Genomic DNA, 18,278 nt, shown 5'->3' on the forward strand with positions numbered 1-18,278 from the left:
TGATTGGTCTTATGTGGTTGTTTCTAATTAATGGACAACCACAGTCAGCTGGCTTGGACTATCTGAGAGTCACGAGCTTTTGTTATCATTCCATTCCTTTCCTTTCAAGCATTCTGATGGAATCCTTTCTTCTATTCTTTTAGTGTAGTTTTAATATAATACATATCATAAAATAATAAATCAGCCTTCTGAAACATGGAGTCAAGATTCCCATCTCCTCTCTGATCCTGGGCCCCCTGTGAATTCCACCACATCAAAGAACTATAAAAGATGAAAATTTCACTAGGAACAGATTTGGTCACACTTTGAATAACAGAGAATTAATTTTTTAACATCAGCTTTGGGCTGGTGTTTTAACAAACCCACAGCTCCTATGAGAACATGCAGACAAGGTTTTGTTAAGCTGCAAACTAGGCTGATGTGTTGTGCAAAAGTAAGAGGAGAAAACTTCTGTTTGTCTGATTTCCTTTCAATGCATGTTCTGAGAAGATGACACTTCTGCTGAAAACTTCCCACTCAGGCATTAGTAATTTTAATGAATGACATACCATTTCATGTCAAAAAGGCATCTTGGTCCCTGTCATCATTACTGGTGTATGGAAAAAGCAATTACAGTCTCTTTCAAATTCAGCAAGGGAAGAACAGCTTTGCAATGAATCACAGAACTATTTATGTTTGTGGGGAGCACAGGGGAGAGTGGAGTGGCAATAGAAAACACTTTCTGTGTTCTGCCTGCTTTTTCTAGTGACCTAGAAAAACGTTGGGGGTTTTTTTTTTGGCTCTCCATAGTTACCAGAATATCCATTTTTCTCTTTTTGTTTTGTTTTGTTCTCAAAGCCTGGCACCTGCAGGAGGTGTTTTCTGAGCTCTTTGAGCATTGGATCAGTAAATGGGGAAGAGCACATCCTCTCTCTGTAAAAATGTGCAGTCTCCTATAGTTTTTTCCTATTCAGGAGCTGCTCAAAGGGACATACCTTTCAAACATAATTCTTGCTATTCAGTGAACAAAGCTGAGGTTGAATATTGACCTCTTAAAGGGAATTCTTCCTTTTCAACACAAAGCTGGTTGCATTCCAGCTCAGAATGGCTGCTGCTTCTGCTTTTTAAAGATGAAGAAGCAGACACCAACACAAAGGGACTTGAACTGCCACATGCTATCTGCCATTTACTTGAGTCTTGCTGTGCACACTCATAGAGGAATTGTGAATCTCTGTTTTCAGAGCAGTGAGGGCGTGGAATCACACAAATAAACTGGCACGGCGAGGTTCAGCTTCAGGAGACTCCTCCTGTGGTCTGGATTGTTCTTTCCATTCTGCCCAACATCTGCTCAGTAAATTGTGCAGAGCAGAGGTTTGTGCAGAGCAGAGCTGCCAGATTGCTGTCTTCTCTGGTGCTTGGTACAGCAGGGCCCTGGGACTGGGCATGTGTTTCCACCAGACTCCTGCAGCAGATGATAAATGGCCTGAGTGTTGTGGTCCCTTCCACCAGTGCTGTTCCTGCTGGATCAGGCTGAATTCCATCAGGGCAATGTGGAGAGCCAGGGAGGCTTTCTGGCAAGTTGCAGAGAAGGAAGAGCTTGTGCACAGCAGCCTGGGCACACTGGGACCTTGTAACCAGCTTTCCTGGAAGGAAGGATGTGCTGAATGGCAAACACAAGCTGTGGCACATCCCTCTCCTGACTGCCCAGAGCTGCCCAAAGTGCCTTTGCTTTTATCTGTGCAGCCAAGTTTTACTTCTGGTCAAAGCAGAGCACCAAGGGCAAGGTGGAGAGGGAAAGGGCTTGTCATGGCTGAGCCTGATCTCCACAGAGCCAGCACGTGGAGGGGCTCCACAGCCCGACCTGTGAACCAAGAAAAGCTCCAGGAGCTCCTGACTTATCTGGGGTGAGTGTCCCAGACTGCTCACAATGCAAAGTGTTTGGGAAAAGAATACAGGAGCTTTCAGCATTTATTTAGGTGGAAATTTTGACTGAGTCCAAGGCAGCTTCCAGTTTTATAAATTTAAAAATCACCAGCCAATTTGTCTCTGGCATCCAGCCCACAAGTTAGCAGCTTTAGTTCATTGCAATGAGTTGAAGTTCCTAAGCTTTTCAAGAGTTCACAAACACTGAATTCTGAGCTCTGAGGCTTGTGGATGTAGCATTTCTTAGCAGGATCTGAAGCCTGTTCTCCTAAACCACATTTGACAGGTGAATGCAAGAGAGAAAATGTGGTTCCAGTGTGTATATTGAAAGCAGATGCAGCAAACTGAGTTCAGTGGCTCAGAAGGGGGTAGCTGCTGCAAAGCTTGACACAGAAGATAAATTATGAGGTGCTATTTCTGGCCTCTGGCAAAAAGAAAGGTGGGTGATAGAAGATTGACTTGAAAACAATCACTCTAAATGATTTTGGAATTGTATGAGCTGGAGATGTGCTGCATTCCACTGATGGATGAGTTCAGAAGCTGACCTAATTCCCCTTATTTTTGTCATATGGGCTTTTCTTTACCTGTTTCACTTACAGAAGAAACATTTAAAGAGAACTTAAAGTAATTTCTGTCTTTGAAAATAACACATATGACAGGCTATTTGCAACCTCTTTTATTTAAGCTAGTTATTTAAGATTTCTAAGCATTTAATTTGCTTTGTCTGATTCTGTTAGTTCCTCTACAGTGATTTATTTATTTAGGTTTTGTGGGTTTTATTTTCTTTGTTTTATTTTTTTCACATAGACGTTAACTTCTTCCATAAAGTAGTAGATAAATGTCCACCTATAATGTGTTAATTCTCATTGTACCTCATCAGAGAATGCATGAAGGAAAAGTCCATGAAAGGTGCTTAGGTTCAGCTGAGACTTTTTCTGTAACAGTGGAGTAGCCCCTTTTCTACTGTCATTAATTATGCACTGCAGCAGTGAGTTTTGCAGTGAAATTTCCACATGCCTTAAGCCACACTAATGAACACAGATAAAAAGAAGTGATATTGTTTTTCCCCCTCCCTTTTATTTACTGTAAACAAAGCTGATTTTGATTCTATTTCCCTCTGCATTGCTTTCCATTCACTGTGTTGCTTTGCAGCACCTCCACGATGGTTTTGATCCTGCATGACATTTTCAGCTGATATTTATTAAAGAAATTGCAGCAATGAATTAAGCTATTTAAAAGCTTAGCCCCTCTGTTCTAGACTTAAGCATATGTCAAACTGGTGGTGTTTGGAATTAGGAATGCTATGCTGGCTCTGCTGCCACTATAATTCTGCCAGCAAAAGTTCTCCTGGTAAAGATTTATGGCTTAGAAATTGTTGTCTAACAGCAAAACAGAACGGTTCTGACCACATGAATATAAAAGAGTATTTTCTTTGAATTCTGCTTTCACTTCTAGGAGACATGGATGAAGCCAAGTGGATAGGTCTTTGATTTAGGGATAAAATCTGTCCTGGTGAATCAGGCTTGAAGCAGAAAAGGAGCAGTTTGCAAGAGGGCGTGGCAAGAGCAGAGAAACTGATTGACCTGAGGCAGAATCTGTTAATGCTATTTGTTACCATAAAAAACCAAAAAAACAGGATTGGAGTAGATATTTATTTGTAACATCAGAAGATGGCAATTAAAAGGTGCTTTAGTCCCAGATTCCTTTAAAAGCCCTCTCATTGTATTCTTATTTCCTGATAAGTTCTACCAGTTCTACAAATAGTTGATAGAAGAAAAGGTGTGAATTTAAAGCATGGCACAAAGAAAAAACCTCCTAGGAATGCTTCTGCCTTTTCTTATCTTTTCTGCTGATATGCTGCCAGGAACTCCACATTTATTTTTTTCTTTCATTCTGGCATGAAGTCAGAATTAGTCTTCAATAATGCTCATCTATGATCTTGCTAGTTCATTGCTTTCTGTTGTTACGTAGTGTTATATGTGTAATTTGCATCTAAATTTCTCCAGTCTGTGGTGAATTTGGGACAAATCTGCTGCTAGAAATAAAAAATAAAAATAAATTGAAGCATAATTTTGATGGGAAAAGGCTGTGAATTGATTAATTCCGTTACTGCTGTAATCCAGCTGCTGGTCAGGGATCAGGGCCTCACAGTGGAAGAGAAAGGAGATGACTGTCCTTCCCAGACCTCGCTATCAGACAATTAATGAATGGATACAGACAGGGAGGGAGGCAGGAGGACACATGAGCCGCTCTGAGTCAGAGGGCTGCAGCAAACCCACAGCCCAACACTTAGGGATGTTATTGACGTAATGCCACGGGAGAATTAGGAGGATAATGAGGATAGTTTCACAGATACTTAGGGCTGCCTGGGAAAAAGCACAAAGGTGCCTAAGTGAGTGTTTTAACAAGTGGGAGATAAGGGCTTTTATCCTGAATGGATTAGAGGACGGAGTTGGTTTCCTGACACTTAATGAAAGACAAGAACTGCATCATAAAGAACCTTGAAAGTGAAGCTTCTGTGTGATGCAATGGAGAAGAGGGTCCAGAAACCCAAGAGGGGTCTGAGATGGTTTAGGTTTGATGGATAAGGGGGGAACATAACCATGTCTTTTAGGGGAAGTGAAAAAAAAAAAAAAATAGGGCACTGTAAGAGAGGAAAGAACCTGCACCTTTGGGGGATGAAGAGAGGGTGGATGCCAAAATGTCTCCCAAAGCACTTCCCAAGAAGGGCCAGGCCAGGGCAGCAGCCAGCTGGGGTGATGGGACTGTGCCCGAGGAAGAGGAGGGATGGAGATAAGGCTGTGAGTCCAGAGGGAGAGCTAAAGATGTCTTTGAGGTTTTTGATGTGCTGAGGTTGTACTGCTGCCAGGAAGGAAGGGAGGAGAGAAAGTTGAGGCAGGGACACAAACGCGACATGGGCGGCGGAGGAGAGGCTGAAGGGAAGAAATAACTGAAGAAGTAGGAAGAAAATTAGAGAGTACTGAGCAAGGAAGCCAGACAAGACAAGATTGTGGGTGGTGGATGATGCCAGAGCTCTGGGCAGACTGAAGAGGATGAGGCTGAAGCGCTGATAGAGAAGTTTGATTAAGATAAGGCCACTTGCTGTGCTAGGAAGAGCAGTAATCATGAGGGCTGGAGGCTGGCATTTGTGTGCCTTTGATCCTTGAATAACAACACATGAAAACCCCTTGCATTTTTTATTTCTGTGTTTAACCTTGTCTCTAAAACCTCTTGCATTTGTGTAATTCCTTTCACCCTGAAGTGTTTTACAGAGGGGACATTAGTTTGGCCAGCAGAGATTTTGGATTGAACCAGAGCAGGCGTCAAATCTGGACAATGCAGAATGGAAAGTGGGAAGCAGCAGCAGGTACCACAGAATACATGGGTGAACCTTCCTTTGAGAGTATTAAATTGAAAGCAGACAAAAAAACTGCTTTAAAAAAAAAAAATTATCTTTAAAGCCTTCCCCACCGTAACAACTTACATGGAAAAAAGTTTTAATGGACCAGTATCTCCTCTCTTACAGCCCTGGAAATAAACCAGTCAGGTTTAAAACTGAAGGCATGATGAATTCATGCATTATCTTCCAGCAGGAGGAACTATGGATGCTCTTTTTCCATTTCCTGAGAAAATACAAATAATGAGGAAGTCAATACCCAGTATCTGATAAAAAACAAAGACTGGGCACCCACTCTTTTGTTGCTGAACAATGGTAGCTTATGCCAGCCCAGATAAGTGCTGTGCAAATTATTTTCCAGAGTGCCTTAGATGTGAAAGCCAGTGAAAGATGTAATGAAGAAAGCTTCCCTACTATCTGATTAAACAGTCCTAGAAAGGCCTGTTCTTGAAATAGCAAGAGAATTGCTGCTTGGCACCTAAAGATTGTGCAAGACAGTAATCAGCAGCAGGGCTCTGCATGGCAGGGCAGCAAAACATTGCTCTGTGAGGAAGGTGCTGCTTGTTCTCTTCTTCTTTATGTGTGGTTTTCATTTGTGCAGAGATTCTTTTTTCCCCCAGGCTCCCTTCCCACATTTTCCCCTGAGAAATTCCATTGTGGCTATCACAGCTATATCCTAAACCTTCCAGTAATCTGCTGCTCACTATTGGTGAGGATGTATCACACCCACAGAGCCATTACTGAAGCAAATCCCTGACTTACATTATTACTATTTCTGTTTTCCTGTGTTATTGCTCAGAAAACGTCTGCTGCTCAGTGTTGAGCCCTGCAGATGACTGGCTCCACCTCTAGGCCAGTTACAGCTGGCTCTGCAGGGTGAGAGCTGTCCATGCTTTTATTTTCATTTAGGAGAAATCAGACCAGAATGTTTTGTTGCATGGATGGCTCTCAGTTACAGGCACATTTCTACTTTTATACTTACCTGCCTGAAGTCTAGGAGGAAGGAAAGTTTTCACTCTATTCACTCTCATAATGAAAAACTCACAAATACTTCCTAAACTTCATACATAAATATGTTGATAACATCCCTTTAAAAAAGGTTCCTGACTACTAAGAGAATCCTATTGATATCAGATAATATCAAAATACTTTTCTTTTTTTTCAAATGACCACAGTTCTCGTGGTTTTTTACCCAACACATCCTTATATTTGCATTCTCAGCAAAAAAAAAACTGGAAAGGAAAAAAAGAGTTTAAGATTAAAGCTCAAAAACTTTGTGAGATTCTCTGAAAATGTCACTTAATGACTTAATGCATGCACTAATGCACCTTATTTTACTGGAACCAAAGTTTTCACAGACTCTCACATACTCTCTGAATACATTCTGAGAAAGAAATTAAATGCTTAATGACAAAATAAACAAAATCTACACTGGGAAGTCTAGAGTTTGCTTTTTGCTTTTGATAAATGGGTCGCTTTTAGAGATCTTACAAGAGATTGCACACCCGAGTGGAGGCAGAGGCTCAGCAGAAGATTATTGGGAGATAATGGAGCAAGTCAGATGAGAAAACATGATGAAACAGCAGAAAATTTACATGCTGTTTTGCTTCTTCCCTTTGCATTAATAAAGCTGAAGCTTTTGTGTTTATTTCCAAATGCTGCCTGTTGCTGGATGTACCCGTATGCTGGATGACCTTCCCATTCCTGTGGGGAGCTAATGCCAGGCTGGGAAACAGCACTGAGCACATTTTCAGAGTCCTTTCTGTTGCTTGCACTGACTCAGTGTCATCCAGATTCACAGAATTCACTGAATCACAGAATTTCTGGGTTGGAAGGGACCTTCAAGATCATCGAGTCCAACCCAGCCCCAACAGCTCAACTCAACCCTGGCCCCCAGTGCCACATCCAGGCTTTGTTAAACACACCCAGGGATGGGGACTGCACCACCTCCCTGGGCAGCCATTCCAGAACTTTATCACCTTTCTGTGAAATCTTTTCCCTGCTATCCAGCCTGTATTTCCCTTGAGGCTGTGTGCTCTGGCTGTGTCAGTGCTGCTGCAGACAGAGCCCAGCCCCAGCTGAGCACAGGCACCTTTCAGGAGCTGTGAGAGTGATGGGGGCAGCCCTGAGTCTCCTTTTCTCCAGGCTGAGCCCCCCCAGCTCCCTCAGGGGTTCCTCTCAGGGTTTGTGTTCCCAGCCCCTCACCAGCCTTGCTGCCCTTGTTGATAAATGAGACTGGCTGACCAAAGGCCCAGAAAACAGCCAAAATGAGGTCATTAATGAATAGCAGGGAATATATTTTATTATTTAACATAAGACCCTTTGATATTGGCTTATGGGACAGAATAGTCTGGTCATGCCTGTAGTTAGAAGGATTAACACAAATGTGCTTGTAGTGCAATTGCACTAAAAGAATTGTGCTTTGTCTTGGTGCAAGAGGAAAATATATTCCTGTTTTACAGGGTACACACACCTCCCACCCTGCAGCCCTCGGGGCTGGGCTCAGGACACTGCTTTATGTGCCTGACTGATGTGACAGAGCATCCAGAGGTGCTGAGGGTGGCTGTGCCCTGGGGACACAGCTGGGCAGGGCTCTCCTGTCCTCTGCTCCCATGGGCCAAACACTGAGCTCTTCTCATATGCAGGAACTCAGGTGACAGAGACCTTGAGATAATCCTGTTAAATAATTTATGAGGGAGGAACATGTCTGGACTTGGCAGAGAAAGGTGACAGGGCATACACAGCATAGGGCAGGTATGGAGTGAACCTTAAGCTCGGAGCTTGAACAGGACACTGGTTTTATGGGAATCTAAGAGAGGCTGGTCTTGTTAATTAGGGTAAATTAGTGTACTCAGGGCCCTCACACAAGGCACAGATGGTGCAGGGAATGGGACCACTAGTGGGGAAACTGGAAAAATTTCAGTGCACACTCTCCTGAAGTCATTGTGCTCTTAATATCTTGCTGGTGAGAGAACTCAGAGAGAGGAGAGCTGGTTTGAATATACATTTTCATTTTAAACATTTTCACACAGCTCTGAGTCCTATCCTCTTTGTAAGGCTGAGAAGCAGGAATACAGCTGAAGGACAGAAGCAGGGACGTACTTGAGCCTTATTTAAAACTATCCCATATAGCCTAAGTGCAAATTATCAAGCTGAGTTTTTGCACCCAGGGTACCAGGAGCAGACCATGGAGTGACCCTTTAGCTCATCTCAGGAGAATATGATCTGATTTGACTCTGTATTTATGTTCTGCCCTGCAAAGCAGCTGTGCGGGACAGCACAGGGAAAGGACAGACATCCCTGGAGTACCCGTGTTCGGCTTTGATCAGAGCTCACATCTACCCTGCTGTTCCCTGCTGTTCCCTGGCTGTGTGCTTCTCTTCTCCACCAAAGGCACTCTGCTGGCACCTGGCATGAGCACACTCCTGCTGTCTTGGCGGGGATTAGCTGGAATTTCCTTTGTTCACAATAGAACTTTTGCCTGTGGAAGATGGCAAGGATTATTCCTCTTCAGGCAGGTGATTGATGCTTGTGCTCTGACACTTTGCATCGAGCTCAGAAATTGATAGTGCTGGTCAAACACGTTAACAACCTTTACTTCCCAAAGACTTATCACATAAACTGTGTTTTTCCATTTTTTCCCCTGCTTAGGCAGAGACCAACTGAGACATCATGAAAATAGAGACCGTATGTAGCCAGTGTTCACAAATTACATGTAGGCAAGAAACACCAAGGATGGTCTCTCCATCCCATAACTGGCACATTTTCAGGAAAACTTTACACTGATCAGCTTGCCCAAAGTGGGAGATGCTGTTGAAAGAGGTATGTCACAAATTGCCAGTCTGCCATGGGACTTTCAGTCCCCTGTGCCTGAGAAAATCATCAATTGTCAAAATATGTCTCAAAAATAACGAGCACCTAAACTTCCTTGTAGGTTTATCTGCTCTCTGCCAGCACTCAGCAAGGGGCTGTCTTATTAAGCATTGAAAGAGCTGTGTTGTATGCTCCTCCTGACACACTGCTATTTAGGGCTCTGCCTAGCGATAATTTTTCTTTCTGGTTGGAATTATTTTCTTTTTTTTTTTAATTTGGTTTTCAGAACCAGAGCTATAAATCTGAAAAGCGTTTTACACGCTGTGTTAGGGCTTGATTGAAAACCCATTGAAATCAATGAAAGCTTTCCTACTGACTGCAGTGGGATTGGTGCTTGGGAAATCAGGAAGAAATGTCTTTTGAAATAAGAATTGTATCCATGTCATAATGTTTATTACCAGTAGCAGGAAATAAACCAAAACACACACATCTTTTCCCAACATGCCTCATATATCATTTAACTGCTACCTATATATCATTTAACTGCTACCTATATATACCCAGCTGGGACACAGAGTGCAGAAACAGCTCTTCTGGGCTACCTAATAATTCTGCCTTATAAACACAAATCAATGAGAAAAACAAAATTCCCTTCTCTGATTGATACAAATGTTCATAAAATTACACAAGAGGAAACATCCAGCAAGTGTCCCAGTCTGCTTCTGAGAACCTGGAAGGAAAAGCTTCCTTGTAGTCTCATTTCTGTGAAGTTCTGTGTAGAAAATATTTCTTTAATGCCTCACACTTTCCATGGACAGGTACTGTTAGGAAATTTAAATTTGTAGCAAAGCTTGTGGCTGTGACCTGGTTATGAGAAGTTGTGAGCCAGAAAAAAAAAATTAAAAAAAAAAAAAAAAGAGAACAAAGATATGATGCAGATGTAAGAACTACTTGTGATACTTGTCTGGGTAATTACATGCAGATCCTGGAGACTGAAATGAAAGTGTGACATCTGCATGTTACTTTGTCATCAAAATTGCTGCAGTCTACTGACGAGCTCGTTACAATAGAGACAAGCCTCAAGTCTCTGGGGATGTTACAGAGACGTGAGGATCCTCAGGTCTTGTCAGAACTGAATTTTTATGTGGTATTCTCAGCTAACAGCGAAAATAATTATAGTTATGGTATTTCAAAACCCTAACTTTGCCAAGGCAGTATTTAAAGCCTGAGTCGAATTTTCACATGCTGACGAGGAAAAAAGGAAGCGGTGCAGAGAAGTCTCTGTGCAAAAACAAGTGCTGCTGCAGTGATGAGCCCTTTGATAGTGCCTTTATCAGCGTGCAGGCGTGTTTGGAATAGTGTGAGAGCCATGGATGGCTGTTGCAGCTTGTTCTTTGCCTTATGGGAGGCAAGAAAGGGCTTCTTGTTTGGTTGGTAAGATGAGCTGCCTGCTTGCACAAGGCAGTGAAGTATTTCCTAAGCTTTCCTGGATTCCTGCCACAAGGAAGTGCAGTGAGTGTAGTCACAGTGAATGGAACGTTGTGAGAAGGAATTAGAAGGGCAAAGTACCTTTAAAGATTGTGGCAAAAACCCTCAGCCAGCAAACCAAACCAAACTAAAACAAACCAAACTAAAACAAACCAAACCAACCCAAACTGAACCGAACCAAACCAAACCAAACCAAACCAACCCAAACCAACCCAACCCAAACCAACCCGACCCAAACCAACCCAACCCAAACCAAACCAACCCAACCCAAACCAAACCAACCTGACCCAAACCAACCCAACCCAACCCAAACCAACACAACCCAAACCAAACCAACCTGACCCAAACCAACCCAACCCAACCCAAACCAACCCAGCCCAAACCAAACCAAACCAAAGCAACCCAACCCAACTCAAACCAAACCAAACCAATCCAACCCAACCCAAACCAACTCAACCCAAACCCACCCAAATCAACCCAAACCAACCCAACCCAACCCAAACCAAACCAACCTGACCCAAACCAACCCAACCCAAACCAAACCAACCCAGCCCAAACCAAACCAAACCAAACCAACCCAACCCAACCCAACTCAAACCAAACCAATCCAACCCAATCCAAACCAACTCAATCCAAACCCACCCAAACCAACCCAAACCAACCCAGCCCAAACCAAAACAAACCAAACCTCAGCTGTTCAGTAAATTACAGAGATGGCTGCAGAAATAGGTGCAGGCAGCGAGAGAGTATGAAAGAGAAAAGAAGACATTTTAGAACCGAACATGAAAAGCAGTAATTCTAGAACTGAAAAATGCTGTGTTTGTCCACTGCTCTTAGATGTTAGCATAAGCACTTTTGAAATGAGTAAAACAAAGATAAAACTCTACTGATAAGAGTAAGTTTCTGATTCCTCCTCAGCTCGTGATGTTTTTAAACACTGGCAAGCAATCAGAGCCCCACTCCTGAGATCAGCAAGAGCAGATGAGTGGGAGGCTACAGTGGAGTTGCTCTGAGGGCTGAGAACACAAACATGCCTTCCTCGAAGCAGTGAAGATATGCAAACTCCATTTACTTTTCTGTGTGGTTATCAGAGTTGTGGTTATCCTCACTTAGCTGAGCTGGAAATGGTTTGCTGCTTTAGCTTTCCAAGTTTAACATCCATTATAAATGACTCTACTGATACCTGCATCACCCTGCACATCCAAGTCACTAAACACAGGTTGCAGCAGAGTGAACAAAAATGTCCTGTCTGTTCTCTTTCCAGGTGTGGGAAAGGTGTGGATAGAAACAAACCAGCAGCCAGAGCAGGCCTGTGAATTTGCTGAAGCTGTAATCTGAGATCTATGCATGATGTGCCAAATCAGCTTGTGGACTCTGAGACCAAATTGTGACTGGTTGGGGTTTACCAAGATGGAAAATGGAGAGAAATGTCTGCTGGTTTGAACAGAGCATTGATGTTCAAGGTGTGATTTTACATCTAAGGAAAACACTCTTAGCTCAAAAATGTTCTAAGAACTAAATGTACTTAGTTCAAAAATGTACACCCCATGCAGTAGGGACAAACTGTTTTCATCACCTGCCTTTATCAAAGCAGCTTGAGTTGGTTCCACACTGCTGTGAAATCAGCAGCATCTTCTGCTTTTATAAAACAGAACAACTTTGTTTCATGCTAAAATAGAACCTGGTGTTTCTACTCGGAAGAAATATGATGTGCTTTTCACTTTTTATGAGACATTTTGGAAAGAAGGCCCACCTTTGATTTTATCTAAATTTTTCACTTTGTTTTTGTTTTGTTTGCCAAGCAAGATCAAAACCCCACACAGGGGGAATCTATTTTCAGTAAAAGTCCACTGCTCATTTCCATTCTTCCATCACAGTGCCCAGGTGAAAATGAAAATAACACTTAAAGTAAGTGTACTTGAAGGCAAGTAGGCAATATTATCACAGGATCATGGAATGTGAAGGGGTTGGGAGGGACCTTAAGGACCATCTAGTCCCAGCCATAGTGCCAGGGACAGGGACATCTGCTAGACCAGGCTGCTCAAGGATCTTCCAAAGTGTCCCTGGACCCTGCCAGGGATGGGGAATCCATGACTTCACTGGGCAACCTGTTCCAGCGTCTCACCACACTCACAGTAATGAATTTCTTCCTAATATCTGACCTAAATTTCCCCTCTTTCAATTTTTATCCATTATTCCTTGTCCTATAACTACAGTTTTGGTGAAGAGCATAATAAAAAATACTTTTTAATTGTTATATTGTTTATTGCAGGACGATCGGGTTTATACGTTATTTGTGCAGGTTATTCCCCTTACCAACAGGAGAATGGAAGGGAGTAGCGCTGTGCAGGAACTTCACAGAAACAGGCTGGTCTGGAAGGGACTTTAAGGAGGGTTTGTTTCCAAGCCCCTCATGGGCAGGGACACCTCGCAGGGTGGCGGTGGTGCCGAGGAGCGGGGACAGGGCGTGACAAGCGACATCCCGACCGTGTTCCGTCCCTTTTCCTGAGCGGGCCCCTCACGGCCGCCGCGCTCCCGCCAGGGGGCGCTGTGGGCACGGGGCCCGCTCTCAGCGCGGGCCCTTCCGGAGCCTCCCCGCTGCAGACGAACCCTCCTGGCCCTCGGGGAACCGCGAAGAGCGAACTGCGGGCGCGGACGGGGACGGACTCCGAGCCGGCCGCACCTCTTTCCGCGCCCCGGCTGTCGCTCCGCCCCGCAGGACTACATCCCCCAGCATGCCCCGCGGCGGTGCCGCCCGGCGCGGCTGCCGCCTTCCGCCCGGCGCGAAGTGTCGCGCGGCGCGGCCGGAGCTGGGCTGGGGCCCGGGCCGAGCCCGCCGAGCCCCGCCGGGCCTGAGGCGGCGGCGATGGGCGGCGGGCGCTGATCCCGCTCCGCTCCCGCAGCCAGGCGCCCGCCATGGAGGAGGAGAGCATGGAAGAGGAAGGCGGCGGCGAGGCCATGATGGACGACCAGAACCACAACAACTGGGGCGCGGGCGGTTACGGGCGGCACCTGCTCGACGAGCGGCTGCTGCCGCCGGCCGGGCCGCCGCGCCCCGCGGGGCCCGAGCACAACGGAGCGGGGCTGCGGGGCTGCGAGCCGGGGGCTGCCGCCGGCAGGGTGGGGGCGGCCGGGGCCATCGCCGCCATCAACATCAGCGCCTCGACCTCCAAGTTCCGTGAGTGAGCCGGGCCTGGGCACGGGGGGGCCCCGCCTGCTGCTGTGCTGAACCCGCTGTGCTGAACCCGCTGGCCCCGCTCCCCTCTGGGGCTCCGCTCGTTCCCACCCAGACCCGGAGCTCGCCTCGAGAGGCTCTCGAAGCGGAGTCAGACGGGTTAAGGCGCCTTGGAAGGCGAAAACAGCCTTTGCTCGCACAGCGCCCCAACTTCTGCTTTGCTGTCACGGTGGCTGTGGCTGTAGAGCTGGGAGAGTGAGCGTGGGCAGGGCTCTGGGCCGCTGCTGGTTCTGAAGCCCTTTAGCTCAGACCTTTCCTATACACTTTGCCTCTCAGCCTAGAAAAAGCTGGAGATGAATTGGAAGCCTGTTTGGGATTGCTGCTGGCAGCTGTGGGCAGAGCCCCTGCAAGGATCGTGCTGTCCCGGAAGGGATGAGTGTCTGCAAAGGGTTAATTTACCCAAGTTAGCCCCAAAAATAGAGTGGTAACATCAGAGAATGGTTTGGGTTGGAAGGGACCTTAAAGACCATATTGTTCAAAGCCCCCTGCTTGAGTAGAACACCTTCCTCTAGACCAGGTTGTTCAGAGCTCCATCCATCCTGGCCTTGGAATTTCCAAAATGACCTTTGTGTGTAGCTTCTAACAAAAATGGCATTTTCTCCCTGTTTTTTCTATGTTAAGATCTAGGCAATGGAAGATTTTTCGCTGTACATTTCAGTTCTACTTTTTTTCCAAAAGTCACCTTTCTGGGCAAAATAGGCCTTTTTTTTCTCATGGACTGTTGGAAAACTTGGGTTTGGGTAGTTAAAAGCTTTCCTGGAAGTGCAACTGTGTGATTGCCACGACAAAATTTAGATGGGAAATGCACTTTGTGTGTCCTCCCTGCTTTCCCCCGTGCTCTCTCACCTGTCCATGTCCAGGGGTGATCCAAAGCTCAAAGTTCAGGCTCCTGGATTCCTGCTTCTCGGGTAAGCCTGGCTTTTGTGGCACATGGCCAGGGCTGGCTGCTTTGAAGTTAAGACTCCCAGGCTCTGTGAGCTCCCTGGCACTTTTCCTGCCTTGCTTGTCAGGTCTCCAGGTACCTTGGGGTGGCTTCTAAGCCCTGGAGACAGCTGAAATGAGATGTCGTTCGACCTTGCTAAACTAGGCTCTTGAAGTCCTGCTCCAGACATTCAGAATCTCAGTTTTTCTCTGTGTTTCAGAATTAAAATGGTTTTCAAGCTGTTTCCAGCAAGTGGGAAGGTGATTTTCCAGCTAATCCACAATTTATGACTGAGGGGAGAAGCAGCAGCAGAGCATGGTTTTGCTTAGGGCGTGGTTTTGGAGTTCTTGTTTTCACTTCTCCAGCGCTGGTATCCCAACGTAGTGTTTTACTGATCTTTTTTTAAATAATTATTTTCCTGGAAAACAGAAAATTGTCTGAGTGAAGTTCATTAGCACTTTTCCACATCCTCGTGTAGTGGGCAGCTGTGGTGGTACATGGAAGTGAACAGAACAAGTCCAGTGAAGTGGGATTGACTGAGAACCTCAAGGAGCTGAGGTGGCTCCTGCCTGTTCTTATCCTGGCTCTGACAGAGGATCCCTTGATCACCTTGCTTTAATTTTCACCCATGGAAAAAGGGAGAGGGGTCTCTTTGGATGTAAGTGTTTCCTAGGAGGGAATCTGTGTGTGCTGGATCCCTCCTGCCTGCTCTGTCCCACTAATGGCAGAGCACGTGTGGAGAGGTTTGCCAGTCCCAAGCTGGATGGAAAAGTTGTCTGTTGTCTGCTGCATGAGGCAGCTGGATGAACAAGAGCTCCTGCCTTGCTTCATGATGCAGAGGCTGTCCTGGACAGAGTATCCTTCCTGTCCTTCAAAGAGGCTAAATCCAGTTCTCCTACCTTGAGATTTTGGTGAGAGTGAGAGCTAAAATTGGATTAGTGCATAGTTAATTTAGTAGTTTTTCTTTGATAGCCTTTCTTGTACTTTAAAGCAACTTAAGAAAAACTTCTGTGTTATAGTAAAATTGAAACTAAATATTTACAGTTGATCAGCTTTAAATTACAGCATAACCTGATTGAGGTGAGCAATGAAGAGTTTCCATTTTGTTTCTTTTCTCAAGGAGGGGTGGTTATAAATGTTGTTGGGACAGGCACATGTGGCTGTGTGCACTGGATCTGCTGCCTTCCCCGTTGCATAACCTTGCTCAGTGCAGTGTGTGTGCGTGGCTGCGTGGGCACATGGTCTGGTGGAGAAAAAGTTACTTTTACTAACCAGCCTTCATGCAGGCTGAGAAACAGGTTATAAAAATAGAATAGAATTGGAAGCCAACCACGGGGCAAACTCATAAACTTGCTAATGTGTGCTGGGATGTGTCAGGCAGGGGGGCAGAGCAAAATCTCCTGTGAAAACGTGCACGTGGGGGCTGAGAAACAGGAAAGCACAGGGCCACAGTCTGTACATGACTCTTGGACAGCTGCCTGAGGAGTTTGTACACTTCAGCAAAATCCTGAGCATTGTAGGGTGCACTGCTAATTGAGCAGTAAAGTTTCATGTATCTCACTTGCTGAGATGAAATGCAGCTTCTGGAAGATGCTTAGTTGCTTTCTTTTATTTTTATTGCCAGAATAAATGACAGATAATTGTCAGAGTGCTGTCTGCATTCTTGGCAGTGTATTGGATCAGCCATCCTGCTCTGTCTCTTGCTTTTTAGCTACAGATTTGAGAAAGTGAGTGTGTGTAAGGTTTTATTACCAGTTTCATGGGGGATGTGTACCTACTCTTGGTGGGCTATATTTTTTGTGGTTTTGTTTTAGTCTTAGTGGGTTTTGCCATTCTTTTCATTGAAGTTGATATCAAAGAATTTTGTAGTTGAAGCAGTTCCATTATGACTATAATACTGATATATCTAGGTTATGATAGCTCATGCATATTCTTTTTTACTGAAATAGTTTCACTGCTGCATTTCACCTAAAGCTTTCCTTTTGAACTTTTTTTTTTTTTGTATGGAAAAGCAGCAGTTGTTGCTCAAGATTTACTTGTGAAGTCTTTAATAATTTTCTAGAAAATGCTGAATTCTCTGGAAAATACTGACTTCTTTCGATTCTGTCAGACTGATTTCTCTCCCAGCCCCACCCCCAGCCTTGCTGGGGTTGGATAAAATCCAGCATTCTAGCAAGCTTTCTTACAAAATATCACTGTCACTTCCCAGAAACCAACTAAATTGCAGTTTGGGGATGGAAGCTCTTGGGCAAATTCTTTTAAATCTTGGACACATAATGTAAGGATAAGCATTTAAGCATGACATCCTAAAAAGAGAGAAAAATAAAAAATTAAAGGGCAATCTGTCTTTCCTTGCTAAGGGTCTGATTCCTTCCTTGCTGGTCTCAGCAAACTCTGTTCTTGCAGAGTTTGTAGTTGGGGGATCTTCAGGCCACCTTTCACTTGTGTGTGTGTAAGAGCTGCCAGGAGAAAAAGGACCTTACTAACTTGTGATAGTTATTAAAATTTTAAAGTACTTTGTTTACTGGATTAGAAGAATAAAAATAGTGATTGTTCTGTTTGTAGTCTTGGACTTTTAGCTATGTAAATATTGTGGTTGGCTTAGTTTCAGAACTGAAGTGTGGAAATCAAATTACATAGTACTTGTAAGAGACTTTTGAATGAGAATGAAGCTTTTCTGGAATGTTACTGTGAAATTATCAGTACCATTTTCTATGCAGACTTTTCTGTGCAAGTCTCATGGGGCTTTTTGTGAAAGTGTTTTGTCCTTTACCTGTGCAGCATGTCTAATGGGCAGACCTTCCTGTCTGCTGCTGCTTTCTTTTTCCATATTGTAAAAAATTAATATCTCAACAGACTGTTAAAATTATCTTACTTGACTATTTTCTTTCAAATTAATAGGGCTCATTTAGTATGTTAAACCAGATGTGGGTGTGATTAAACATTGAAATCTTAAAAGCAAGACTTGGTCTAATGTTTATGCTGACTTCAGCTTAATATTTTCTGTGGAACAGAGTGGTTCTGTGGAGGCCCATCTTTTTTGGGCTAGCAAAGTAAAACAAGCTCATGCTTTGCTGCAGAGTATAAACAGGAATAGTAAAGGTGCTGATGCTGAGAACACCTGCCTGGAGTGTTGCTCTGCAAGGGATGAGAGCTCCAACGAGGCATTGCAGGGCAGGGAACAGGGGCTGAGTTCCCTGCCAGGGAGGGGCTCTGCTGTTGCTGACTGCATGGCTGCTCCTTCCTGGGGAAGCTGACTTGCTGGACCTGTTAACTGAACTCTGGTGGCTGTGTAGCTGCCCTGTGACCTTGGCTCTCTCTCTCGTTGGCAAACAGTGATGGCCTTTCAGATTGCAGCCTGGGCTCCTGGGGCAGTGTCCTGCAGCCCGGGTAGAGGGGACCTGGTCACTGCTCAGACACTTTTGGGATAACTAGAATGATTCTGGGATAACTAGATCTGATTCTGTAACAGCTGTGGAACAAGAGGGCACCAATGGCTGCAGCTGGATGAAGAGGAGCAG

General features: G+C 44.7%; 1 protein-coding gene and 1 long non-coding RNA gene across 2 annotated transcripts in view; both read left to right on the top strand.

Moving 5' to 3' along the window:
* Window positions 1-12,857, top strand: part of LOC134421632 (uncharacterized) — a 117,835-nt gene extending 104,978 nt beyond the window's left edge. The window contains exon 2 of the long non-coding RNA XR_010028637.1: window positions 11,865-12,857. This is a non-coding gene — a long non-coding RNA (uncharacterized LOC134421632). The remainder of the gene's footprint in view (window positions 1-11,864) is intronic.
* Window positions 12,858-13,467: 610 nt separating this feature from the next.
* Window positions 13,468-18,278, top strand: part of CACUL1 (CDK2 associated cullin domain 1) — a 43,927-nt gene continuing 39,116 nt past the window's right edge. The window contains exon 1 of the mRNA XM_063163118.1: window positions 13,468-13,778. Coding sequence (XP_063019188.1) covers window positions 13,517-13,778 — 262 coding nt within the window. The 5' untranslated portion in view covers window positions 13,468-13,516. The remainder of the gene's footprint in view (window positions 13,779-18,278) is intronic.

Source organism: Melospiza melodia, chromosome 9 (genome assembly GCF_035770615.1).
Source record: "Melospiza melodia melodia isolate bMelMel2 chromosome 9, bMelMel2.pri, whole genome shotgun sequence".
NCBI lineage: Eukaryota > Metazoa > Chordata > Aves > Passeriformes > Passerellidae > Melospiza > Melospiza melodia.